The sequence below is a fragment of the Culicoides brevitarsis genome, chromosome 3 (assembly GCF_036172545.1).
Source record: "Culicoides brevitarsis isolate CSIRO-B50_1 chromosome 3, AGI_CSIRO_Cbre_v1, whole genome shotgun sequence".
Taxonomy (NCBI): domain Eukaryota; kingdom Metazoa; phylum Arthropoda; class Insecta; order Diptera; family Ceratopogonidae; genus Culicoides; species Culicoides brevitarsis.
This window is the reverse complement of record NC_087087.1, coordinates 7591280-7613944: the sequence shown is the minus strand read 5'-3', so window position 1 is coordinate 7613944 and position 22665 is coordinate 7591280. Positions and strand designations below refer to the sequence as shown.

The window sequence follows — 22665 nt, the reverse complement described above, 5'->3', positions numbered from 1 at the left end:
AAATTACATGATTTCTTACTCCAATTATCACAATTTTGTCACTTTGCACATTACGTGAGCCCATTTTCGTCAAAAAATAATAAAAATAGAAAAAATTGATTATCATTGTTTCAGGAAATGTGGTAGCGCGCAACTTAAATTGCCGTCAATTTGATGATTTATGAAGGTAATAATGGAATATAGGAAAGAAATGCGAGTCACTAAAGGTTGCAACTTAATTCAAAAAATTTAATGCGAAATTACAAAAAGAAATAAAGAGATTAGGGAAAGTTTTCTTTGTCTCCGATAAAGACGGAAGCCGCTTAAGACTTTTTCAATAAAAATTATTTTTTTGGAGTTCATTGAACTTTTTTTCAGAACTAAGCTTTGACGGAAAAATTAAATTTGCGTAACTTTCACTTGCGAAATTCCTCAATGAACAGGAAAAAGCGCAAGTAATCGTCAAAATTCAAAAAATAAAAAAAAATTTGAACTTTTAGTCGCGCTCTATATGCAAACAAAGGCAAAGTGTATCTCTCGCAATGCATCAGAATAACTTAACTTTTTGCATAAAATTGTTCAAATGCAATGTCGAGTGCATCATGTGGAGAGAGAAGTAGCGAAATAAAACATAAAAGACAATAATTGCTTGCGGTTTGAGATTTGCAAAAACAACAACAATTGAAATGGACAAAAATGTGCTTGACGAGCGATTGCCCTTAATGATGACAGCTGGAATGACTGCGAGATGCAGGAAAAGTTGTGACTTTCGTTTTATGCAAATTTATTTATTTCAAGGAGTAAAAGTGATTAATTGTCTAATTGGGCATTTCGACACATTATTTTTTGGTTTTTGAGAAAATTATCGTGAAATTATGGGTTTTGTGAGTAATTTGGTGATAATTTGCATTTTAAATTGAGAAATTATGGTTTTGGACAAGAATTTTATGTAAGTATTTAGCAAAAATATTTAAAAATAATTTAAATGAAAATTAAAAAAAAAAATAAATTAAAAAAATAAAAAATTAATTATTTGATAAAAATCATTAGTTTGCTTTAATTTTTAAAAATTAATTAAAAAAAAAAATTAAAAAAACAATGATAAAAATTAAAAATGAAAAAATAATTTATTCATAATAAAATTTAATTGTTTAAATAATTTCTAAATATTAATAAAATTAAATATTTAATAAATTAATAAAATTGATTGTTTCAAAAAATATTAAAAATATTTAAAAAAAAATTAATTAAAAATTAAAATTGAAAAATTTTTTCATGAAAAAAAGTTAAATTCATATTAAATAAAAAAAATTAATTTATTTAAAATATTATTTTGAAAAAAAATAATTTATTAAAAATAAAAAATTAATTAATACAATTAATTTTGGGGGAATTAGTTGATTAAATTAATAAAAAAATTAAGACCTTTTCTTGTGAAAAAAATTATTTATTTAAATTAAATTTAAAAATAAAAAAATAAAAAAATAAACCTCTAATAAATATCAATTTTGACAGCATTTATTGAAAAATTAAATTAAAAATATATAAATTAATTTAAATTAATATAATTAATTATAATTAAATAATTTTTTTAAATAAAATTTAAATTAAAAAATAATTTTTTATAATTAAATTTATTGCTTGTTCAATGTTAATATTAAATTTAACGCATATAACATAATTTTTTTTCAAATCGATGAGACGAATAAAAATAATAAACGCCAAACAGAATGACGTAATTCCAGCTTATGAATAAATAAAAACAAAAACAAACAAGAAACCTCGAAAATTACGAAAAAATGAGCTCTATTCCGCCAAAGAACATCAAAAAACCAACTTCACGGATCAAACGAAGTGAATTGAATCCCGTAAGTAATTTTACAATTTTATTTTTTCAAATCAAATTCGATTAAAACCAAAAAATCTTTAATTACGCAGATTTTTCATGCCAAAGAAAAAAGGGAGGATTCCAAAGTCATCACAAAAACTTTCGTACAAAATGCTTTAAAAACGGGTGTCATCGATTTATCAAGGAAGACTCTTGACGACAGTAATTAAAATTTTAATTTTATCCATTAAATTTTTAATTTTCATGAATTTTTTTGCAGTTCCAAACGAAATCTTCAATTTAGAAGAACTTTTGAAACGGAGAAGCGGAATTTTCATTCCTGATTTTGATAAATGTCCTGATGACGATGAGTATCAATGGTGGGATCGAAAGCCAATAACTTCATTGAATGTCAGTTCAAACAGCATACACCAAATATCGCCCGAGATTCAACAACTAGTCGATTTAACTTTTTTAAATGTGAGATTTTTTTTAATAATTTTCGATTTTTTGTGAAATTTTTCTAATTTTTTAGGCGAGCACCAATGTTTTAAGTACAATGCCCAAAGAAATTCGGTACCTAACGAAGCTGGTACACATTGATTTGTCACATAATGCAATTACGGAGTTACCTGATGAGTTTTTTGAATTCCCAAATTTGAAATATTTGAATTTGAGTCATAATGAGATGGAAAATTTGCATCCGAGTGTGTCGGATCTCAATATGTTGGAGTATTTGGTGAGAATTTTTGTGTGTTTTTAATGAAATTTGTGGAAAGTTGATGATTTGAACACAAAATTAGGTTCAAAAGATGAAAAATAGAAGAAATATTGAAGATTATGTTCAAAAAAATTAATTTTTTTAAAATAAAATTTAAAATATTAATTAATTTGACGAATTTTTAACTAAATTTTATCGAAAAAATAATATTTTGTCAAAAAATTTGAGAATTTTGGTCTCTTAGACTTCTAAAAAGATAATTTTTAAATCAAAAGTCAATTTTAAAAATTATTTTGCATCTACAAAAATCATTAAAATTAACTTTGGAATAATATTTAAAATAAAATATCATAAAATTTGAACTTTTCTTCGTCGATTTTATAAAAAATTAGCCAAAGTTTAAATAAAAATTTTTTCAAATTATTTTTGAGTAAAATTTTTCGAATAAAATAATTAATTTCGAGATATTTTTTATAAATTTTAATTAAATAAATTTGAAATTAATTTAAATTTAAAGTAATAAAAAAAAACAAATTTGAAAAAATAAATAAAAATATTATTTAAAAAAATAATTAAAAAAAAATATTTTTTTTTAAAATAAATAAAAAAAAAAAACTTATTTAAAAAATAATTCAAATTAAATTGACTTTAAAAAATTCTAAAAATTAAAAAAAAATTTCGTATAGTAATTTTTTCGAAACAACAACTTTTCACATTGCATGCTTTGTAAATATCGCCAAATTAATTTGTAATTAACTCCTTTTGCATCACTAATCCGCATCTAAAGGACGTATCTTTCAACAAACTGAAAGATATCCCAAACGGAATCGGTTTTATGGTACATCTAAAAGAAATAATTGCATCTAACAATGCCTTGCAAACTATTCCTGACGACATAACAATGCTCCGAAGTAATATTTAATTGCTTGAATCCTCAAAAAAAACTTAAAAATTAATTAATTACTAATTTTTTGCCTCGTAGATTTACAAGTACTAAACATTAGCAATAACCAAGTTGCAGTTTTGCCATCTTTAGCGAACCTCAAAAAGTTGCAGACTTTTCATGGACAACAAAATAATCTTACAGAAATTCCGGATTTTACGGGTTGTGACAAAATTGAGAATATTTATTTGTCGCATAATGCGATAACGGAGATGACGAATTTTCTGAGCGAGCCATATCCGCAACTGAAAATACTGGATTTGAAGAATAATAAAATCGAAAGTTGCCCGGAAGAGATACAGCAGTTGACGACATTGGTACAACTGGAATTAGCTAATAATGACATCAGAGAGATACCGATAAGTCTTTGTCGGATGAGAAATTTGGTGAGTTTTAAAAAAAATTATTAAAATAATTTAATTTATTTTTTTTAAATTTTTTTTTAATAAAATTAAATTTTTAAATTTTAATTAAATTAAATTTAATTAAATTTTTAAATTGAATTAAATTTCTAAAAAAAAATTTAAAAATTAAAAATTATTTTCTTAAATTAATTAAATTAAATAATTTAACTATATTAAATAATTTTTTAATTTTTAAAAATAATTAAATTAAATTAATTAATTTAAATTAAATTTACTGAAAAAAAAATTAATTTCATTCAAAAATTAATAAATTTAAATTTAAATAAAAAATTAATTCAAAATATTTTTTTTTAATTTTTAGAACGTCTTTAACATCGTTGGAAATCCAATCCGCAACATTCGTTCTGACATTTTAAACGGAGGCTCTCGTCGCATTTTACGTTTTCTCAAAGACAAAGAACAGGACAACTTGAAAAGGGAGGAATTCGAAAAAAGTCTCGAAAACACTTCAATTCCTGACAAATACAAAATGCGAAAAACGAGCAGTTTGAACGTTTCAAACATGAAATTAAGCGAATTGCCACAAGAAACTTTAAAAGAAGCTGAAACCGAAAAAGTTCACATTTTAAATTTGAGTAAAAACAAGTTTGAATGTTTCCCCGAAAATCTCGAAATTTTATCAGAATCACTTGAACAGATGAATTTAGCGGAAAATCAAATATCTTTAGTTCCGACAACGATTGAGATGTTCCAAAGACTTCTTTTTATTAATTTATCGAGAAATGGTTTGACATCGTTACCAGATGAATTTGCAAAATTGACGCATTTGAAGGAACTTGATTTGTCATTTAATAAGTAAGATTTTGATTTTTTTTTAAATAGAGTTTTTTAAAAATAATTTTAATTTTTTTTTTTAGTTTTACAAAAATCCCAAATTGTATTTATGAGTTGATAAGATTGGAAATTCTGAGTTTTCGTAATAATAAATTGGAAGAAATTCAAGTTACGGAAGAAACTTTGAAAAAATTGACTCGATTGGCAAGTTTGGATTTGGCTAATAATAATATTGGTTTTGTACCGCCAGAAATTGGGACAATGAAGCAAATTACGTAAGTTTTAAAAATTTCTTTAAAATTATTTTTTTTTAATATTTTTTTTTTAAATTTTTTTAGATATTTGGATCTTACAGGGAACACATTTAGGTAAAAAAAAATAATTTTTATAATTTTTTTTAGATTATGAAAAAATTATGAAAATTTTATGAAAAAAAAAAAAATTAAAAATTTTATTTAAAAAAAAAATCATATAAAAAGTTTTTTTTTAATTTTTTAGAAATCCACGACATGCGATTTTAGAAAAGGGAACACAATTTGTCATGGCATATCTAAGAGATAGACTCCCTGAGGAAAAGTGAATGTCATAAAAAATGCTGACGAATTTATTTTGATGTAGTGCAATATTAAATTTACAACATTTTGCAGAACAAATCCTATAAAAAATGGATTTAAAAAAAATAATCTCACAAAAAAATTTGAATTATTTATCTTAAATTTTCAAAATTTTTCAAAAAATTATATACTGTAGCGATTTGGATTGATATTTATTGTAAAAATGTTCCTTTATCAATGTACCTAATAAATTATTTCTTTAATTTTTGTGTGAAAATTTCGATTTTTAATTTTTTTTTAATTTTTTGAAATCAGATAAGTATTTTATTAATTATTTAAAATTTTTATAAACTATTTATTTTTTTAAAAAATTTAGGTATGATTTAAAAATTCAATATTTTTCTAATTTTTAAGCAAAAAATGATTTTTTAACATTTTTAATCGATAAATGTAAAAAAGAAATTTAAAAAAAAATCATAAAAAATAAAATTAAATTTTAGAAACTTTTTATCTTATAGAGCCAAATTTAAAAGAAAAATATTAAAAATTCTAAAAAAAAAATTAGAAAAATTTTTTTTTATTTATTTTTAAAAAAATTTATTAAATTAAAAAAAATATTAATTAAATTTAAAAAAAAAATAAATAATTAAGTAAGTTAAATAAATAAAATTAAATAATTAAATAAATTAAAAAAATAAAAATTATTTAAATATTTAATTTAAATAAATAAATAATAATTTTTAAAAATAAAAAATTGTAAAATTCCAAGAGATGTCGCTTCTCACCAAAACATTGAATCAACATCAAGGCAAATTGCTATTTTTTATTAATTAAGGCTCGCGAGAATCCCGATAAAAAGGCTGAAAATGGCAGATATCATGAAGCACTCGTGTGAAACTCAAGGATGTACGAAGCCAGCGGCTCTTCAATGTCCCAATTGCATCAAATTGGGCATGAATTCGTAAGTTTTTCACGCAAAATCCCCCAAATTAAACCCGGCTCATTGAGTTTTTGTCACATTTTCAGCTACTTTTGCTCACAAGACTGTTTCAAGGGATCCTGGAAAAGTCACAAAATAATTCACACCTTAGCGAGTGAGTAAAATTCCGTTTTTTGCTGAAGAATTTTTCGCATCGCATGTTTTTTCGCATTTTTTCCTTTTATGGAAGTAATTCTAAAAAATGTTTTTTTCTCCGAAAATGCATTTTCAGAAGCAGCGGAGAACAACAAGCAAGACGAGGGCTACAATCCATGGCCCGGATACACATTCACCGGCGCCCTTCGTCCCTTCCCAAAGTCGGAAAAGCGTCCCGTGCCCGATACCATCAAGCGACCCGATTATGCGGATCATCCGCGTGGCAAGAGTTTGTCGGAAGAGCAGCTGCGCGGCAATACGACAATCAAAGTGCTGGATGACGAGGAAATTGAAGGCATGAAAGTCGCAACGCGTCTCGGGCGCGAAGTTTTGGATGAGGCAGCGCGCGTTTGCGATGTCGGCGTTACCACAGACGAAATTGACCGAATCGTGCATGAGGCATGTATCGAACGCGAATGTTATCCGAGTCCCTTGAACTACTATAATTTCCCGAAAAGTTGTTGCACGTCGGTAAATGAGGTAATTTGTCACGGAATTCCCGATTTGAGACCCTTGCAAGACGGAGATTTGTGTAATGTTGACGTTACGGTGTACCATCGAGGGTTTCATGGCGACTTGAATGAGACGTTTTTCGTGGGAAATGTCAAGGAGCAACACAAAAAACTCGTTCAAGTGACTTACGAGTCGCTAATGAAGGCAATTGATATCGTCAAGCCGGGAGAAAGGTATCGCGAAATCGGAAATGTTATCGAGAAACATGTTCGCAGTCATGGTTTCAGCGTTGTTCGAAGCTATTGTGGGCATGGCATTCATCGGTTGTTCCATACAGCTCCAAATGTGCCACATTATGCGAGTAAGTCTCATTTTTTAACAATATTATTTAAATAAAATTTCATAAAAATCTGAAAACATGAAAAAAAGTTAAAAATTATTGATGAATTAATTAATTTTTTAATTTAAAAAAAAAAATAAAATTAATTAAAATTTTTTTTAATTATATTAAAAATTTTTAATTAATAAGGCTTGAATTTAAAATATTAAATTTTTTAATAATAATTTAATTTTTTTTACATTTATTTACAATTTATTAGTTTAATTAATTAATTATTTAGGAAACTAAATTTAATTTTTTTTTAATTTATATTAAAAAATTGCAACTCGAAAAAAATTAAAAAAAAAATTTTCTTAAATTTTCACTCAATTTTAAATAATATTTTTTTCCTAAATAATTTTTAAATAATTGAAATTGAATGAAAAATTAAAAAAAAATTGAGTAAAATTTAAAGCAATTTTTTTAAAAAAATTTCACTCAATTTTAAATAATATTTTTTTTTTCCTAAAAATTAAAAAAAATTATTTACAACAAAAAATAATTTATTAAAATTAAATAAAAAATTAGAAAAATTAATTTTAAAATTTTATACTAAAAAAAAAAAATAATTTTAAAATTTTTTATTAAAAAAAAAATAATTTTAAAAATTTTAAAGAATTCCAAATAGTAATAATTATTTTGTTAAATTGAATTAAAATTATTTGAATTAATTAAATTATAAAATTATTTTAATTCGCCAGAAATTAAAAATAAATTTTTTCTCGTAGAAAACAACGCCGTCGGTGTCATGAAAGCGGGACATTGCTTCACAATTGAGCCGATGATCAGCGAAGGTACGTGGCGCGATTGCCAATGGCCTGATGATTGGACTGCCGTTACGCAAGACGGCAAATTCTCGGCGCAATTCGAACAGACACTCCTCGTCACGGAAACTGGCTGTGAAATTTTAACCAAAAGACGCAATGGAACGGGACTGCCTCACTTTATGGATAAAATGTAGACTCTCTCTTTAAAATTTTTTTCTTAGTCAGAACTTTTAATATCACACATAATCAGGTTTTTGTTGAACATTTTTATATGAAAATATTATCGAAAATGGAAAAAACAAGAAATAAATTGTTTGCAAAGCAAAATAATCGTTTTTTTTATATTTTTCATTTAAAAATTTAAAGTTTGTTAATTTTTCGATGAATTTTTTTTTAAATAATTTTTTTAAAAATCTAAAATTTTTAAATAAATAAATTATTTATTTAAATTATTTAATTAATTAAAATCAATTATTTAATTTATTTAATTAAATAAAATTAATTTTAAAAATTTTTAATTATTTAAAAATTAATTTTAAAAATAAAAATTAATTTAAATTTATTACCTAAAAATTAATAAATAGTTCAATTAAATTTAATTTGATTTTTTTCAGGTTTAAATAAAAATTTACGACTCCATTTCCATGAGAATCATCAAATAAGAGTAAATACGTTTATAAAGCTCAACAAATGTATCAAGCGACAACGGATATCTCCCTCCGATACTCAATCGATCGACTTTTTGTGCATTCGCGAGCAAAAAACAAAAACTTGACTTGTTTTTCGAATCCAGTAAATACCACGGAACATTCCAAACTTCATTGAGGAGCTTCTCCAACTTGACCAGAATGATCGTTCCGACAAAATCAACTGTAAAAAGCATAAAAGTCCCAATAAAAATGACAGCAATGCCCAAATACCACGAATGTTTCATCAACGAGTACAGCGAGAGACAAATTTGAGCAGCAACGACTCCATGATCCGTCAAATGTTGCATCGAGAAGAGTTCCTCGCACATATCGATGTATTTCAGCAACTCTTGATGCTCGACAATGATCTCGTGAAGTGATTTTCGTGAATTTTCTTCGTTTTGTTCATCGACTTTTTGACTCAGAATCAGCATGCGGGCACACAAGATGTCAATTCGCGCGCAAATCATCACAAAATTGCTAAAAACGACTCCCACGAGAGGCGTCAAGGCATCGATGAAGAACACAATGGCGTACATGTGCAAGAAAACGTGCAATTCGAAGCCAGGATGCGTCGTAAAGTCAACATGAGGCACATACATCGGATAAACGAGTTGCATTCGACCTCCGGTAACGACAAAAATCAATATTGGAGCGAACGAAAGCACAATCGCAATAGCGAAAAATGTCACCATGCCCGAAATTACGACAATTTTGATCAAATTGAAGTACCAAACGAGAATCTGATACCCTTCCGATCGTTTTTCCCATTTTTCCGTGAAATCACGCACATTATTGCAAAGAATTAGTGCAAAATCTCGAGAAAAAAGAAACTTTTGGAAACGCTGAATGCCCAAAAGATCGAAAAGCAAGGCGACGATGCTGAGAAACATCTGATTCGGATTGTGACGCAACGAAATGGAATTCCACGTGTACAACGTCAAGGTCCAAGCAATGAGAAGCGTCAAGTGAGCAACTCGAAAATTCTTCAAGGACCAATTTCGATGGTAAAGATCTCCGACGAGCGGCATTGCACACAATTTGTAACATTTCATGAGGAAAATGTGAGTTTTTAAAGGCTCGCGGGCATTTTTCGGCACCAATAAGGAAAATTCTTCAGGTTTTTTAGCTTGAGACATGATCAGGCAAGTGTAAAATGCAAAAAATTACTGAACTGAAAGTGAATTTTTGCATTGTACGATCGATAAATGTCGCAAATTGGTTCGAAGAAGAAAGCTTTTAGAGAGAATCAAGCATTTAAAGTCGTAAAAATATAATGAGGATAATATTTTTTTTTATTAAGAAAATTGATTATTTGTTTTTTTTTGTGAATTATTTAGTTAGAGAAAATACTTCGAGCTATTGTTATTTTCTCTTTTTATTAAAAAAGTAAAAAATTCCAAATGAAAAAATTTATCAGGGGGCTCTAATTTATCATTTTTAATCATTTTCTAACTCAAAACTGCCAAAAATAAAAACTAAATCAAGAGCAAAAAAACCGTAAAAAAAAATTTAAAAATTTTTAAGAATAAAAGAAATTTAAAAAAATTATAAAATGAGAAGAAAAATAATCAAAAAATTCATAAATTAAAAAAAAAATAATAATAAATCCAAATGGATAAAAATTTGTCAGAGGGCTCAAATTTATCATTTTTAATCATTTTATAACTTAAAACTGCCAAAAAATTGAAACTGAAAAAATTTTTTTTTCTTTGACACAGTTTTGATTTGAAAACTAAATCAAGAAAAAAACTGTGTCAAAAACTATGTCAAAAACTGTGTCAAAGCAATTTTTGTCAAATGCTCTAAATGGATAAAAATTTGTCAGAGGGCTCTAATTTATCATTTTTAATCATTTTATAACTCAAAACTGCCAAAAAATTGAAACTGAAAAAAATTTTTTTTCTTTGACACAGTTTTGATTTGAAAACTAAATCAAGAAAAAAACTGTGTCAAAAACTATGTCAAAAACTGTGTCAAAGCAATTTTTGTCAAATCTTGCTCTAAATGGATAAAAATTTGTCAGAGGGCTCAAATTTATCATTTTTAATCATTTTATAACTCAAAACTGCCAAAAAATTTAAACTGAAAAAATTTTTTTTCTTTGACACAGTTTTGATTTGAAAACTAAATCAAGAACAAAACTGTGTCAAAAACTATGTCAAAAACTGTGTCAAAGCAATTTTTGTCAAATTTTGCTCCAAATGGATAAAAATTTGTCAGAGGGCTCTAATTTATCATTTTTAATCATTTTATAACTCAAAACTGCCAAAAAATTGAAACTGAAAAAAATTTTTTTTTCTTTGACACAGTTTTGATTTGAAAACTAAATCAAGAACAAAACTGTGTCAAAAACTATGTCAAAAACTGTGTCAAAGCAATTTTTGTCAAATCTTGCTCTAAATGGATAAAAATTTGTCAGAGGGCTCTAATTTATCATATTTAATCATTTTATAACTCAAAACTGCCAAAAAATTGAAACTGAAAAAAATTTTTTTCTTTGACACAGTTTTGATTTGAAAACTAAATCAAGAACAAAACTGTGTCAAAAACTATGTCAAAAACTGTGTCAAAGCAATTTTTGTCAAATCTTGCTCTAAATGGATAAAAATTTGTCAGAGGGCTCTAATTTATCATTTTTAATCATTTTATAACTCAAAACTGCCAAAAAATTGAAACTGAAAAAAAATTTTTTTCTTTGACACAGTTTTGATTTGAAAACTAAATCAAGAACAAAACTGTGTCAAAAACTATGTCAAAAACTGTGTCAAAGCAATTTTTGTCAAATCTTGCTCTAAATGGATAAAAATTTGTCAGAGGGCTCTAATTTATCATTTTTAATCATTTTATAACTCCAAACTGCAAAAAAATTAAAACCGAAAAAAAATTTTTTTCTTTGACACAGTTTTGATTTGAAAACTAAATCAAGAAAAAAACTGTGTCAAAAACTATGTCAAAAACTGTGTCAAAGCAATTTTTGTCAAATTTTGCTCCAAATGGATAAAAATTTGTCAGAGGGCTCTAATTTATCATTTTTAATCATTTTATAACTCAAAACTGCCAAAAAATTGAAACTGAAAAAAAATTTTTTTTTCTTTGACACAGTTTTGATTTGAAAACTAAATCAAGAACAAAACTGTGTCAAAAACTATGTCAAAAACTGTGTCAAAGCAATTTTTGTCAAATCTTGCTCCAAATGGATAAAAATTTGTCAGAGGGCTCAAATTTATCATTTTTAATCATTTTATAACTCAAAACTGCCAAAAAATTGAAACTGAAAAAATTTTTTTTCTTTGACACAGTTTTGATTTGAAAACTAAATCAAGAACAAAACTGTGTCAAAAACTGTGTCAAAAACTGTGTCAAAGCAATTTTTGTCAAATCTTGCTCCAAATGGATAAAAATTTGTCAGAGGGCTCAAAAACTTATGTGTCAAAGCAAATTTTGTTAAAAATAGTTTTGCTTATTAATGGATAAAAATTTGTCAGAGGGCTCTAATTTATCATTTTTAATCATTTTATAACTCAAAACTGCCAAAAAATTGAAACTGAAAAAATTTTTTTTCTTTGACACAGTTTTGATTTGAAAACTAAATCAAGAACAAAAAAACTGTGTCAAAAACTGTGTCAAAGCAATTTTTGTCAAATTTTGCTCCAAATGGATAAAAATTTGTCAGAAAATTTAATTTTTAATTTTTATTCAAAAAAAAAATTGAAACTGAAAAAAATTTTTTTCTTTGACACAGTTTTGTTTTGAAAATTTAAAAATTTTTTTAAAATTTTAAAAAAATAATTGAAATTAACAAATTTTGGATTAAAAATATTTTTTTTGTTTATAAAAAAATTATTAAAAATAATTTAATAATAATTTATTTTTTTTGTTAATTTAAAAAATATTAAAAATTAATTTTTGTTTTTGCTCCATTAAAAATTTAGACTCAAATTTATCATTTTTGACAAAATTTTCTTTCAAGCCTTTTTAAATTAAAAAAATATGATTTTCAAAATACTTTTTTAATAGAGTATCTGAGTCAAAATATTAAAATCTGAGATCATAATGGATTATAATGGATAAAAATTGGTCTAAAAAAATTAAATTATTTATTTTTTGAAATTAATTTTATCATTTTTGTCTCAAAAAAATTGGGATAAAATTATTCTTTTAATTAAAATTAATTATTTTTTTCAAATTTTTATTTTATTATTTATTTAATACAAAATTTTTGTTTAAAAAAAAATAAAAATTAAGATTCAAAATAAAATTAAAAAAATATTTTAAGACCAAAAAAATAAATTAAAAATAATAATTAAAATAAATTAAAATTTTTAAATAAATTAATTTATTAAATTTTAAAAATTTTGACTAAAAAAAAAATAATTTTCTAAGTTGAAATTCAAGTGACTTTAGACAAAATTTTAAGGGAAAAATAAAAAACTTTTTTTTTCCTTAACCTAAATTTAATACTTTATTTTGACTTAGCGGTGGTTACAAACAAAATGTACAAGTTCAGCTAAATATTTACAAAAATGTACAATTTTTATGGTAATTCGGCTTTAGGAACAAAAAAAATCTAAAAAACAATTGAGAATTCACAGGATATTTGTCTTAAAAAATTAAAATTTACAATTAATCAACAACTTAATCTACTTCTTCGACAGTCGGTCCCGATCTTCCGCCAAATCCGCCCGCTTGTTGTCCACAATTAGCTTGAGGACCTCCGCCATGCATCTTTGTCATCAAGGGCGTGCAAACATTCTGCAACTCTCGCATTTTGTGATCAAATTCGTCCTTTTTTGCCAAGGTGTTTGCATCCAACCAGCGGAGCGTCTCCTCGAATTTATCTTTAACAGTCTGTTTCTCCCCTTCGCTCAACTTATCATCCGCTTGTTCAACTGCTTGTTTCACACTGTCAAGCGCATTGCGAGCGGCGACCTTTTCACGTTGCTTATCGTCTTCATCTTTGTATCTTTCAGCTTCGGCAAGCATTCTATCGATTTCCGCTTGTGACAATCGTCCCTTATCGTTCTTGATTTGGATATTTTTGGCATTTCCGGTGCTCATTTCCTTCGCCGAAACGTTCAAAATGCCATTTGCATCCAAGTCGAAGGTGACTTCGATTTGTGGGACGCCTCTCGGAGCCGGCGGAATACCCGAAAGATCGAAATTACCGAGCATATTGTTGTCTTTCGTCATCGCTCGTTCACCCTCAAACACTTGAATCGACACTCCCGGTTGATTATCGGCATAAGTTGAGAAAGTTTTCGTTTGTTTGCACGGAATTCGGGTATTTCGCTCGATTAACTTCGTCATAACACCTCCTGCGGTCTCAATTCCGAGAGATAATGGCGCGACATCGACCAACAAGACGTCCTGGATCTTCGAATCTGTCTCTCCTGACAAAATTGCCGCTTGAACTGCAGCTCCGTAGGCGACAGCTTCATCCGGATTGATGGTTTTGTTCAAATCTTTGCCATTGAAGAAGTCTTGTAGCAGTTTTTGGACCTTCGGGATGCGAGTTGAGCCTCCAACGAGCACAATATCGTGAATACTGGACTTATCCATCTTTGCATCGCGCAAGGCTTTCTCCACGGGATCCAATGTGCCACGGAAAAGATCGGCGCAGAGCTCTTCGAAACGTGCCCGCGAGACTTTTGTGTAGAAATCGACGCCATCGATCAAGGAATCGACCTCAATACTTGCTTCGGTGCTGCTTGAAAGTGTTCTCTTGGCGCGTTCGCAAGCAGTTCTCAAGCGACGCAAGGCTCGTGGGTTGGATTTGACATCTTTTTTGTATTTTCTCTTGAATTCTTGACACAAATGATCGACTAAACGGTTGTCAAAGTCCTCGCCGCCCAAATGGGTGTCGCCAGCAGTGCTTCGTACTTCGAACAAACTTCCCTCATCGATCGTCAAAATGCTTACGTCGAACGTTCCGCCGCCCAAATCGAACACCAAAATATTTTTCTCGCCCTTTAAGTTCTTATCCAAGCCATAAGCGAGTGCCGCTGCCGTTGGTTCATTAATAATTCTCTTAACATTCAATCCGGCAATTGCTCCGGCATCCTTCGTGGCTTGTCTCTGACTGTCATTGAAGTAAGCTGGCACGGTAATGACGGCATCTGTTACGGATTTGCCCAAAAATGCTTCCGCTGTTTCCTTCATTTTTGTCAAAACCATCGAGGAAATCTCTTCGGGAGCGAAACGTTTGCGTTCTCCCTTGAATTCGACGGAAATTTTGGGTTTTCCGTTCTCCTGGACGACAGCAAAGGGCCAGTGTTTGATGTCTTCTTGGATTTTTGGATCGTCATACTTGCGCCCGATGAGACGTTTTGCATCAAAAACTGTATTTTTGGGATTCATGGCGACTTGGTTCTTGGCAGCATCGCCAATTAGGCGTTCTGTGTCCGTGAAAGCGACATAAGATGGAGTTGTGCGGTTGCCTTGGTCGTTTGCGATGATCTCGACTTTGCCATGCTGCCAAACGCCAACGCAGCTGTATGTGGTTCCCAAATCAATTCCAATTGCAGGCATTTTTTGTGGTGATTTTTTTACTTTTTTTCACTTAAAAAATTTTTTTTGATGGATTTTTGTTAGATTTTAACTTTTAACACTTGAAAATATTTTTTTTTAATTTTTTGTTTTGAAACTTTTTAATTTTTTACTGTTTTTTCAGTTGTTTATTCTTTGCTTTCTGATTTACTTCTGACGATATGCCTTCCAACGCCGCCTTTTTATATCAAAAATAACGGTTCGAGAAATTTCTACGTGCTTCCATTCGTTCCGCGCACTTCCATTCGTACCGAAAAATCTCGAAAACGGGAGAATTTACGTACATTTATGGACGTGCGCGACTTCCAATGCACGAAAAATCGAGAGAGGGAAGTGCATTTGTGGATTTCAAACGAAAACGTCGTTGACGGAACGAAATTTCTCGACAACTGGAAGAAGATTTTACATTTTCTATGGAAAAAGTGTTCGATGGAACCATCTAGAATGCTCGTGATGACGAAAAAATCGATAAATTATTAAATTTTTTAGCTATTGCTTCATTTTTTTGTGTAATTTCTCGAACAAAATGCTTTTAATGTGAGAAATTTCGGGTCGAGATGCGATATTTTCTCTCTCTTCCGCGTCAAATGAATGGTCGTACAGTTCCTCGGCGATGATTGTCCTCCAATCTAAGAAAAAAATGAGCTAAATTTGGGTTTTCGAGAAAATTTTAGCGGAAATTTACCTGCTGCGAAGGTTTCGTGGTTGAATGGGATCCAAATTGTGTAGCGAAATTGTCGTGTTCGGATGCTGTAACCCATTATTTGGATGTTTTTCAGTCGTGGTTCGTCGCTGTTCGGTATTTGGCTCGGATAAAGTCCTGCTCTTGGGTATTGACTGAATGCCGAGTACTCGAGAGGATGATTTTCGATCATTTTGTGCATCAAAGGGACGAGAGATTTACCTTGAGTGCAAGTTTTTGTCAATTTTTTGCATTTTTTCAGGTGTTCAAGCCCCGCCAAATGAACGATTGTTGGAAAAATATCCACTAATTCGACGATTTCTGGGATGTGACGAGGTTTGGAACTCGAATGAGGATCAAAAATGATCAAAGGAACGTTCAAAGCGACATCAAAGTTGGAATATTTCGCCCATTCTGCATGTTCGCCGAGACTCCAGCCATGATCGCCAACCAAAACGATGATTGTATCGTCGAAATTTACGTTATTCAGGAGTTTTCCGATCAAAAAGTCGATATAAGTGACACTCGCGTAGTAATGTTGTCTTACTTTCATCGCGAAATCCGCTTCAAATGTCCCGAACGGGTAACTCAAGTTCAATTTTTCGACATCACGTCGCTTTCGTAAGTCATTAAAGGCTGCCCAAGCAACTACCGGCATGTCATTTGGCTTGAAAAAGTCTCGGGGATGCGTGAATTTGGTCTCCGGATGGTACCTTAAGTACTCCAAGGGAAACATGAACGGGATATGAGGCTTGTGATACCCGATTGCGATGAAAAAGGGACTTTCCGATGCATTTTCATACGATTTTTGCAGCATTTCGATGGCTTTTTCGGTGTTTTCCATATCAGGTAACGTTCCAAAAGGCACGAGATTCAAATCCACAGCACATAAAAGGTTATTTGTGAACTCTCCGGTATCGCGATCGACGCAAAATGGTGAATTAAGGAATTCTTCGGTCTCAGCATGGAATGTTGGGAGACTCCAAGATGCGGGAAAGTCATCTGTGTTGTTCGAACTTTCGCCCGGATGGAAAACTTTGCCTATGGAATACGTGAAATATCCATTTTCGCGGAAATATTGAGGGAAAGTTGTGAAATTTCCAGCTACATCGCGCCAATAACTGTGAAAATCGTAAAGTCGCAAGGTGTCGGGGCGACGAGAAGTTAAAATGGAGTTTCGACTTGGAGCGCATAATGATTGCTGTGAGAAAAATAAATAAATTGGGTGAGTAATTTAATTCAATTTAGGCGCTTCAAATTTATTTTAAGCTTTTTGTCTCAATTTTTTAAATTTTTTAAAATTTTTAATGAAATTTTTCATAATAAAATATTTATTTTTTTTTTTATTTAAAAAAAAAAATTTTTTTAAGACAATTTTTTTTTAATAAATTTAAAGCAGTATTAAAAAGAAAATAAAATTTAAAAAAAAAAATTAAATAAACTTTTCTTTAAAAAAACTTTTCCTTTTCATCAAAATTATCTCAAAATAAAAAAAATAAATAATTTTTAAAAATTTAAAAAAAATTTTACTTTTTTTTTTTAAAAATTAAATTTTTTTCATAAAAAAAATAAATTTTTTTTTTAAAAATTTTAATTTTTTAAATTTTTTAAATTAAAAAAAAAAATATTTTAATTTAATTTTAAAGATCTTTTTGAAAAATATTTTAATTTTTTTTCTTAAAAAATAATTTAAATCAAAAATTATTTTTTTTTTCAAAAATTTAATAAATTTTTTTGAAAATTTTTTTTTTTATTTTTTTTTTTATTTTCTAAAAAAAATTTTTTTAAAAATATATTTTAATTTTATTTCAAAAAAAAAATTTATATTTAGGTATATCATTAAAAAATACTTTTAATAATAAAAAAATATTTTTTCTTCTCATTAAAATTTTTGTATCGAAATAATTTAAAAAAATTTTTTAATTTAAAAAATAATTGATTAATTTACCAAAATTATTTTTTTTAAAATTTAATAAATTTATTTTCAATAAAACTTGAAAATATAAAAAAATTAAATAAAAAAAAAATTTTTTTTCGATTAAATTTTTGATTTTTTATATTGAGACAATGAACAAAAAGCTTAAAATAAATTTGTATCGCCCTCAAATTATCAATTTAAACAAATTACCTGAGCAAAAGCGTTCTTGAAATAAAAACTTCGGTTCAGCAGCTTGTCAATATTGGGCGTAATGGCATTTTTATCTCCTGCAGCGCGGATTGCGGGTCGAAGATCATCTACCATTATCATCAAGACATTTTTACGGGCGACACTTGTTGCTGCACACGAACAATTTCGCTTACCAAGACAGTAAATAACAGCAAAAATTACAAAAATTCGCTTCAACATCTGGATTCCGTCACAAAATTGAACTTTTTTCAAGCATTTCCGCCCGCCCAAAAATTCCATGGCGAAAAAGTCACTGCGAATAAGCCTCTTGCGTGTCTTCTATTCTTAGCCGGTGTCATGGAGCTTCAAAATAAACAAAGTTAAATTTAAAGTTTCAATGTTAAATACGCGAAAAAGTGCTTCGTGAATCGATAAATCGACTTTTTATCATAGTTTTTAGTCTTACCGTCGTCAATTCGCCCGAGATGTTGCGACATTTGAAGTGCATCAACAATTTTTATCCTCGTAGCAGCATCAACCGCTTTCCGGTGCCCGAAAATTTGGTCTCTTGGAACGAAAAATACCCGGATTACAAGCCAATTTTCTATGAATCTCCAGTTTTGGCGGGAAAGGAATGGGCTGACCCTGGAATTGGTAAGAAAATTAATGATTTTTAAGATTTTTCTTACAATTTTTTCTTTTTTAGGCGATTTTGAGCCGAAATTCAACGCAGTTGATGACGATATCAACAGAATCAGCTTCGTGAGTGACTATGAAGTGACAGACGAGGGTTATCCAAGAAACCCAATAGGTAGAACAGGCATTATAGGACGTGGATTGCTCGGGAGATGGGGACCAAATCACGCAGCGGATCCAATTGTCTCGACTTTTAAGCGAAATAACAAAGGCGACATCGTTATTCATCCAAAATCGCAAAAGTATGACCTTGAATTTGACTTTTTTCAATGAAAATTTACGAAAAATCATTTTTTCTTGCAGAAAAGTGCTTCAAGTGATCCTCATTGAACGCCAAGATTGCGGCGAATGGGCAATTCCGGGCGGAATGGTCGATCCGGGCGAACACAAACAAATTTCCTCAACTCTCAAGCGAGAATTCTTCGAAGAAGCTCTCAACAGTGACGATTCCAACACCGAAGCGCTCGAAGAATTCTTCAGCAAAGGCGAAACCATTTACGAGGGATACGTTGACGACCCCCGAAACACGGATAACGCATGGATGGAAACTGTCGCGGTGAATTTTCACGACGAAACGGGCGAAAAAGTCGGAAAATTTCGCTTGCATGCGGGCGACGACGCAGCTAAGGTCAAATGGGTCGATGTCGATGCGTCGCTGAAACTTTATGCGAGTCATGCGGATTTCATTAGGAAGGTTGTCGAACGATTAGCAGCTCATTGGTGAAGAAAAATACCGAATTTGTGATATTAAAAGCGCCTCGTGATAAAAAAAAAGTCAATATTTACGCAAAACAAATAATTTTTTTCGAATTTCTTATCACCTGTTTGTTTTTTTGCTTAGCTTGAGTTGCAATAATGAGCTTTGTGCTAAAAATGGCATAACAAGTGATACGTAAGAGATAAGGCGAGCAGCACGTCCGTTGTGACTTTTAACAGAAACGTGATAAGAAATACTATTTTTAGTGTCAGCAGATTGTTGTAAATTTCCAACGATTTGTTGAAGTTCATTCAATTTTTGCATTTTTATGAAGATTTTTGACATGAAATGTTTTATGATTTTATGCGAAAAAATGATCAGAACTCAGGAAATTAATTCAATTTTAAATTTAAGTTTTCATGAAGGGCTTAAGTCGTTCAAGTTTTCAAAAAAATGGCTTAAATTGGTAAGTTTTAAGTTCATATTTGTTATTTTTTGTAAAATAAAAGATTTTTTTCTTTTCAGCATAGATTTTGAAAGTTCAAATTCTGAATGAAGGCAAAAAATTTAACTAAGAAAATGGAAAAAAGCTGAAATTGGTAAAATTTGTTACTTTTTTGTATGAAATCAAGTCGACGTAAGGATCTTAAGTCAAACAATTTTCATAAATTACCAAATTTTGTACTGAAATTCGTTCATAAATTTCAAATTCGAGATGATTTCATCTCATTTTATTATTTTCGAACGAATTTTTTGTACAAAATTTGATAATTCATTAAATATATAATTGACTTAAGATCTTTACGTCGACTTAGGTTCATACAAAAAATTGCATATTTTTTCTTATAGATTTCAGAGTCTCAAAAAAAACTTTAAAAATTTATGGGTTTCTTCTGTAATTTGAAAATTTTTAATTTTATTTATTTTTAAATTTTTTTTTTAATTTATTTTAATTTTTTTAAATTTTTATTCAGAACTTTTCATTTTAAATTTAAAATTTAAATTTAAAATTTTTGCATTTAAAATTTAAAACTTACCTAAAGCTGAATGAATAAAAAATTAAATTTTTTAAATTAAAAAAAAAAATTAAATTCATAAAAAATTAAAAAAAAAAATAAATACTTTTTTAAAGAAAAATACTCTCATAGATTAAAAAAATTATTTTTAAAGAATTTTTGACTTAAATCAAATAAATGAATTAAATCATTTTTTTTTTTACAATTTCTTCTTCTTTTTTTCTAGTTGAATGACATTCAAAGAAATTTCGTGAAGAAAAAAAAATATTTTAAGAAGAGAAATAAATAATGAGCTTGAACGTTATTTTAGTTCCCATAGCTAAAAAATCTACAATCGGTCAAAGAAAAAAAATTCTCGAAGCACCAAAAAAAATTGTTAATATGCAAAAGAATTCAAATTCTGAAAAAAAAGAAGAATTACGCTAACTTACGAAGCAAAATAAGGAGAAAACAAAAAAAAAACAATAGCAACAGTTTAAATTATTGGGATTCGCGATGCTGCCTTGTCAAATTTATCAATTTTTGGACTTTGAAACCCTTTTAAGCCTTAATATCAAAAAAATGAAGAGCAATGACACAATCTTGATCCAACTGGAATGACATTCTTCAACAGACCAAGCCCAAGTTATGAAAAATTTAATAGTCAAAACATTAACTTTTGATCTCCTTGCATTAATTTATGTCGAAAAATCCTTATTTCTAAATTTTAAATAATTTTTCTCTCAAAAATATAAATAGTCTTTTTAGTTAATCAAATTATTTAATTAAATTCATTAAAAACTTAAAATTAAATTAAATTAATTAAAATCTTTGAAGAGATTCGTAAAACATTCATTTCGTTACAAATACATATTTCATATAAATTTTGAAATTTCTAAAGTTTTTCTTCAAATTTTCATCTGAAAATGACTTTCAATTAAAAGAAAATCTGATAAAAATTAAAATAATTTTTTTTTAATATTATTTTAAAAAACATAAAAAAATTTTCAATATTTTCATAAAAAATAAATTTCATAAATTCCATGAGAAAATGAAAAATATTCTTCCGTTTAAAAAAACATCACATTTTCATTCTTTTTGCATCACGTAATAAATAAAAAACAATCCAGCTTCGTTTGCTTTAATAATAAACATCCATAAACGTTTAAAAAAAGCAAATATTTTCGTCAAACGATATAACAGATGATTAAACATGTGATGTCAGTGCACCAACTACCTACAAAATAATAATTTTTGTCTCCCGCAACTATTTTGTCAATTTTTAGAATAAAATATTAAAATAAATGCAAAATGATTCATGCCCATTTACACCTCCCAAACGATTGTTTCTTAAAATATGTGCATTAAAAATAAACAAAAAAATTACTCGATCGCCGAAGACAAAGGTTCGAAAATATTTATTGTCACAAATTCCTCGTGTGTGGGCATTATTTTCATCGAACCGGCATTCTTGAGCCTTAAAATAGACGAGCATTGTTTATTTTTAATTAATTTAGATGCGTGATCAAGTAACTTGATGCAAAACTGGCGAGTTGCAACGTGGAAGTTCGACTTAGGAAACAAAGGCTCTCTCTTCCTATTTACTTATGCAGCAAAATGCGGAAATGCTTGATTTATTCATTTTTTCTTAGAATTTCATCAAAACAACGTAGTATATCGATTTTCTCACACACGCCGGCAAGAACTTGACCTACAACTTTTCTACGCATTATTTTTTTCTTAATTTTTTCGTTAGAAGCCATTAAAAAAATTGGCGATATGGAAGAGTAAATTTCGCAAATTGTATTCTAAAAATATTCTTCGCGTAGAAGAAAAAAAGGTAAACAAGCAAAAATCTGCCGAAATTCGTGTTATGTAAACTAAATACTTTTTTTTTTGTTCAAAACAACGAACACAGAGTTCGATTACCGCAGCGAATGTCATAATCTCATGCTTTTTTTGTTTGTAAATACTACGAGCTACGTTAAACCTACGAAGGCTGTGAAGGAATTGCGTCGCAAACAAATAACACATTTTCGTGTATGAGATAAATTTAATGCGTTACTATGATATTGGGCAATTAACGGCCCTGCATTCCTTTCAAAAAGGTGACCTTATTCCCGTTTTTTCCCTCTAAAAAGAACAAAAAGGAAGCATTTAGAAAAAATGTTCTATGCACCGAAATTTCTGGTTCGTTCTGGATTTCCATGGATGCACGTTCCCGTATCGTCGGCAATTTCTACTGCGTAGTTTACGCATCGAAAGCATAATAATAACATACAGAGAGAAGGT

At 28.7% G+C, this 22665-nt stretch overlaps 7 protein-coding genes across 7 annotated transcripts in view; 3 read left to right on the top strand and 4 right to left on the bottom strand.

The window, feature by feature from the left end:
- LOC134836089 (thioredoxin domain-containing protein 9) overlaps positions 1-22665 on the bottom strand; it is a 358198-nt gene that overhangs the window by 119434 nt on the left and 216099 nt on the right. The window lies entirely within an intron of this gene.
- On the top strand, positions 1721-5466 carry LOC134834524 (leucine-rich repeat-containing protein 40). Its single transcript, XM_063849239.1, has 10 exons — positions 1721-1847; positions 1918-2029; positions 2088-2287; positions 2343-2546; positions 3316-3439; positions 3511-3857; positions 4198-4691; positions 4754-4945; positions 5009-5038; positions 5169-5466. The coding sequence occupies exons 1-10, from the start codon at positions 1779-1781 to the stop codon at positions 5248-5250; spliced, it is 1854 nt and encodes a 617-aa protein (XP_063705309.1). The 5' UTR covers positions 1721-1778; the 3' UTR covers positions 5251-5466.
- LOC134833710 (methionine aminopeptidase 1) lies at positions 6044-8278 on the top strand. The gene is made up of 4 exons (XM_063848130.1): positions 6044-6185; positions 6251-6318; positions 6436-7173; positions 7920-8278. Exons 1-4 carry the CDS (start codon positions 6091-6093, stop codon positions 8150-8152), a joined length of 1134 nt encoding a protein of 377 aa, XP_063704200.1. The 5' UTR covers positions 6044-6090; the 3' UTR covers positions 8153-8278.
- Positions 8587-9786, bottom strand: LOC134835149 (odorant receptor 43a-like). The gene has a single exon (XM_063850019.1). It carries the CDS (start codon positions 9784-9786, stop codon positions 8587-8589), a length of 1200 nt encoding a protein of 399 aa, XP_063706089.1.
- On the bottom strand, positions 13098-15324 carry LOC134834153 (major heat shock 70 kDa protein Ab-like). The gene has a single exon (XM_063848721.1). It carries the CDS (start codon positions 15176-15178, stop codon positions 13286-13288), a length of 1893 nt encoding a protein of 630 aa, XP_063704791.1. The 5' UTR covers positions 15179-15324; the 3' UTR covers positions 13098-13285.
- LOC134835148 (iduronate 2-sulfatase) lies at positions 15686-18324 on the bottom strand. Its single transcript, XM_063850018.1, has 3 exons — positions 18007-18324; positions 15882-17079; positions 15686-15825 (listed from the first exon to the last, which is right to left on the bottom strand). The coding sequence occupies exons 1-3, from the start codon at positions 18283-18285 to the stop codon at positions 15686-15688; spliced, it is 1617 nt and encodes a 538-aa protein (XP_063706088.1). The 5' UTR covers positions 18286-18324.
- Positions 18240-19820, top strand: LOC134834155 (ADP-ribose pyrophosphatase, mitochondrial). The gene is made up of 3 exons (XM_063848722.1): positions 18240-18639; positions 18692-18923; positions 18985-19820. Exons 1-3 carry the CDS (start codon positions 18471-18473, stop codon positions 19403-19405), a joined length of 822 nt encoding a protein of 273 aa, XP_063704792.1. The 5' UTR covers positions 18240-18470; the 3' UTR covers positions 19406-19820.

Coding starts and splice junctions, on each gene's coding strand:
- LOC134834524 (XM_063849239.1), top strand. CDS start 1,779: ATGAGCTCTATTCCGCCAAAGAACATCAAAAAACCAACTTCACGGATC. Junction 1,848..1,917: donor AACGAAGTGAATTGAATCCC/GTAAGTAATTTT, acceptor TTAATTACGCAG/ATTTTTCATGCCAAAGAAAA. Junction 4,692..4,753: donor CTTGATTTGTCATTTAATAA/GTAAGATTTTGA, acceptor TTTTTTTTTTAG/TTTTACAAAAATCCCAAATT.
- LOC134835149 (XM_063850019.1), bottom strand. CDS start 9,786: ATGTCTCAAGCTAAAAAACCTGAAGAATTTTCCTTATTGGTGCCGAAA.
- LOC134834155 (XM_063848722.1), top strand. CDS start 18,471: ATGTTGCGACATTTGAAGTGCATCAACAATTTTTATCCTCGTAGCAGC. Junction 18,640..18,691: donor ATGGGCTGACCCTGGAATTG/GTAAGAAAATTA, acceptor TTTCTTTTTTAG/GCGATTTTGAGCCGAAATTC. Junction 18,924..18,984: donor ATTCATCCAAAATCGCAAAA/GTATGACCTTGA, acceptor TTTTTCTTGCAG/AAAAGTGCTTCAAGTGATCC.
- LOC134834153 (XM_063848721.1), bottom strand. CDS start 15,178: ATGCCTGCAATTGGAATTGATTTGGGAACCACATACAGCTGCGTTGGC.
- LOC134833710 (XM_063848130.1), top strand. CDS start 6,091: ATGGCAGATATCATGAAGCACTCGTGTGAAACTCAAGGATGTACGAAG. Junction 6,319..6,435: donor AATAATTCACACCTTAGCGA/GTGAGTAAAATT, acceptor ATGCATTTTCAG/AAGCAGCGGAGAACAACAAG. Junction 7,174..7,919: donor AAATGTGCCACATTATGCGA/GTAAGTCTCATT, acceptor TTTTTCTCGTAG/AAAACAACGCCGTCGGTGTC.
- LOC134835148 (XM_063850018.1), bottom strand. CDS start 18,285: ATGGAATTTTTGGGCGGGCGGAAATGCTTGAAAAAAGTTCAATTTTGT. Junction 17,080..18,006: donor TCAAGAACGCTTTTGCTCAG/GTAATTTGTTTA, acceptor TTTTTCTCACAG/CAATCATTATGCGCTCCAAG. Junction 15,826..15,881: donor CCACGAAACCTTCGCAGCAG/GTAAATTTCCGC, acceptor TTTTTTTCTTAG/ATTGGAGGACAATCATCGCC.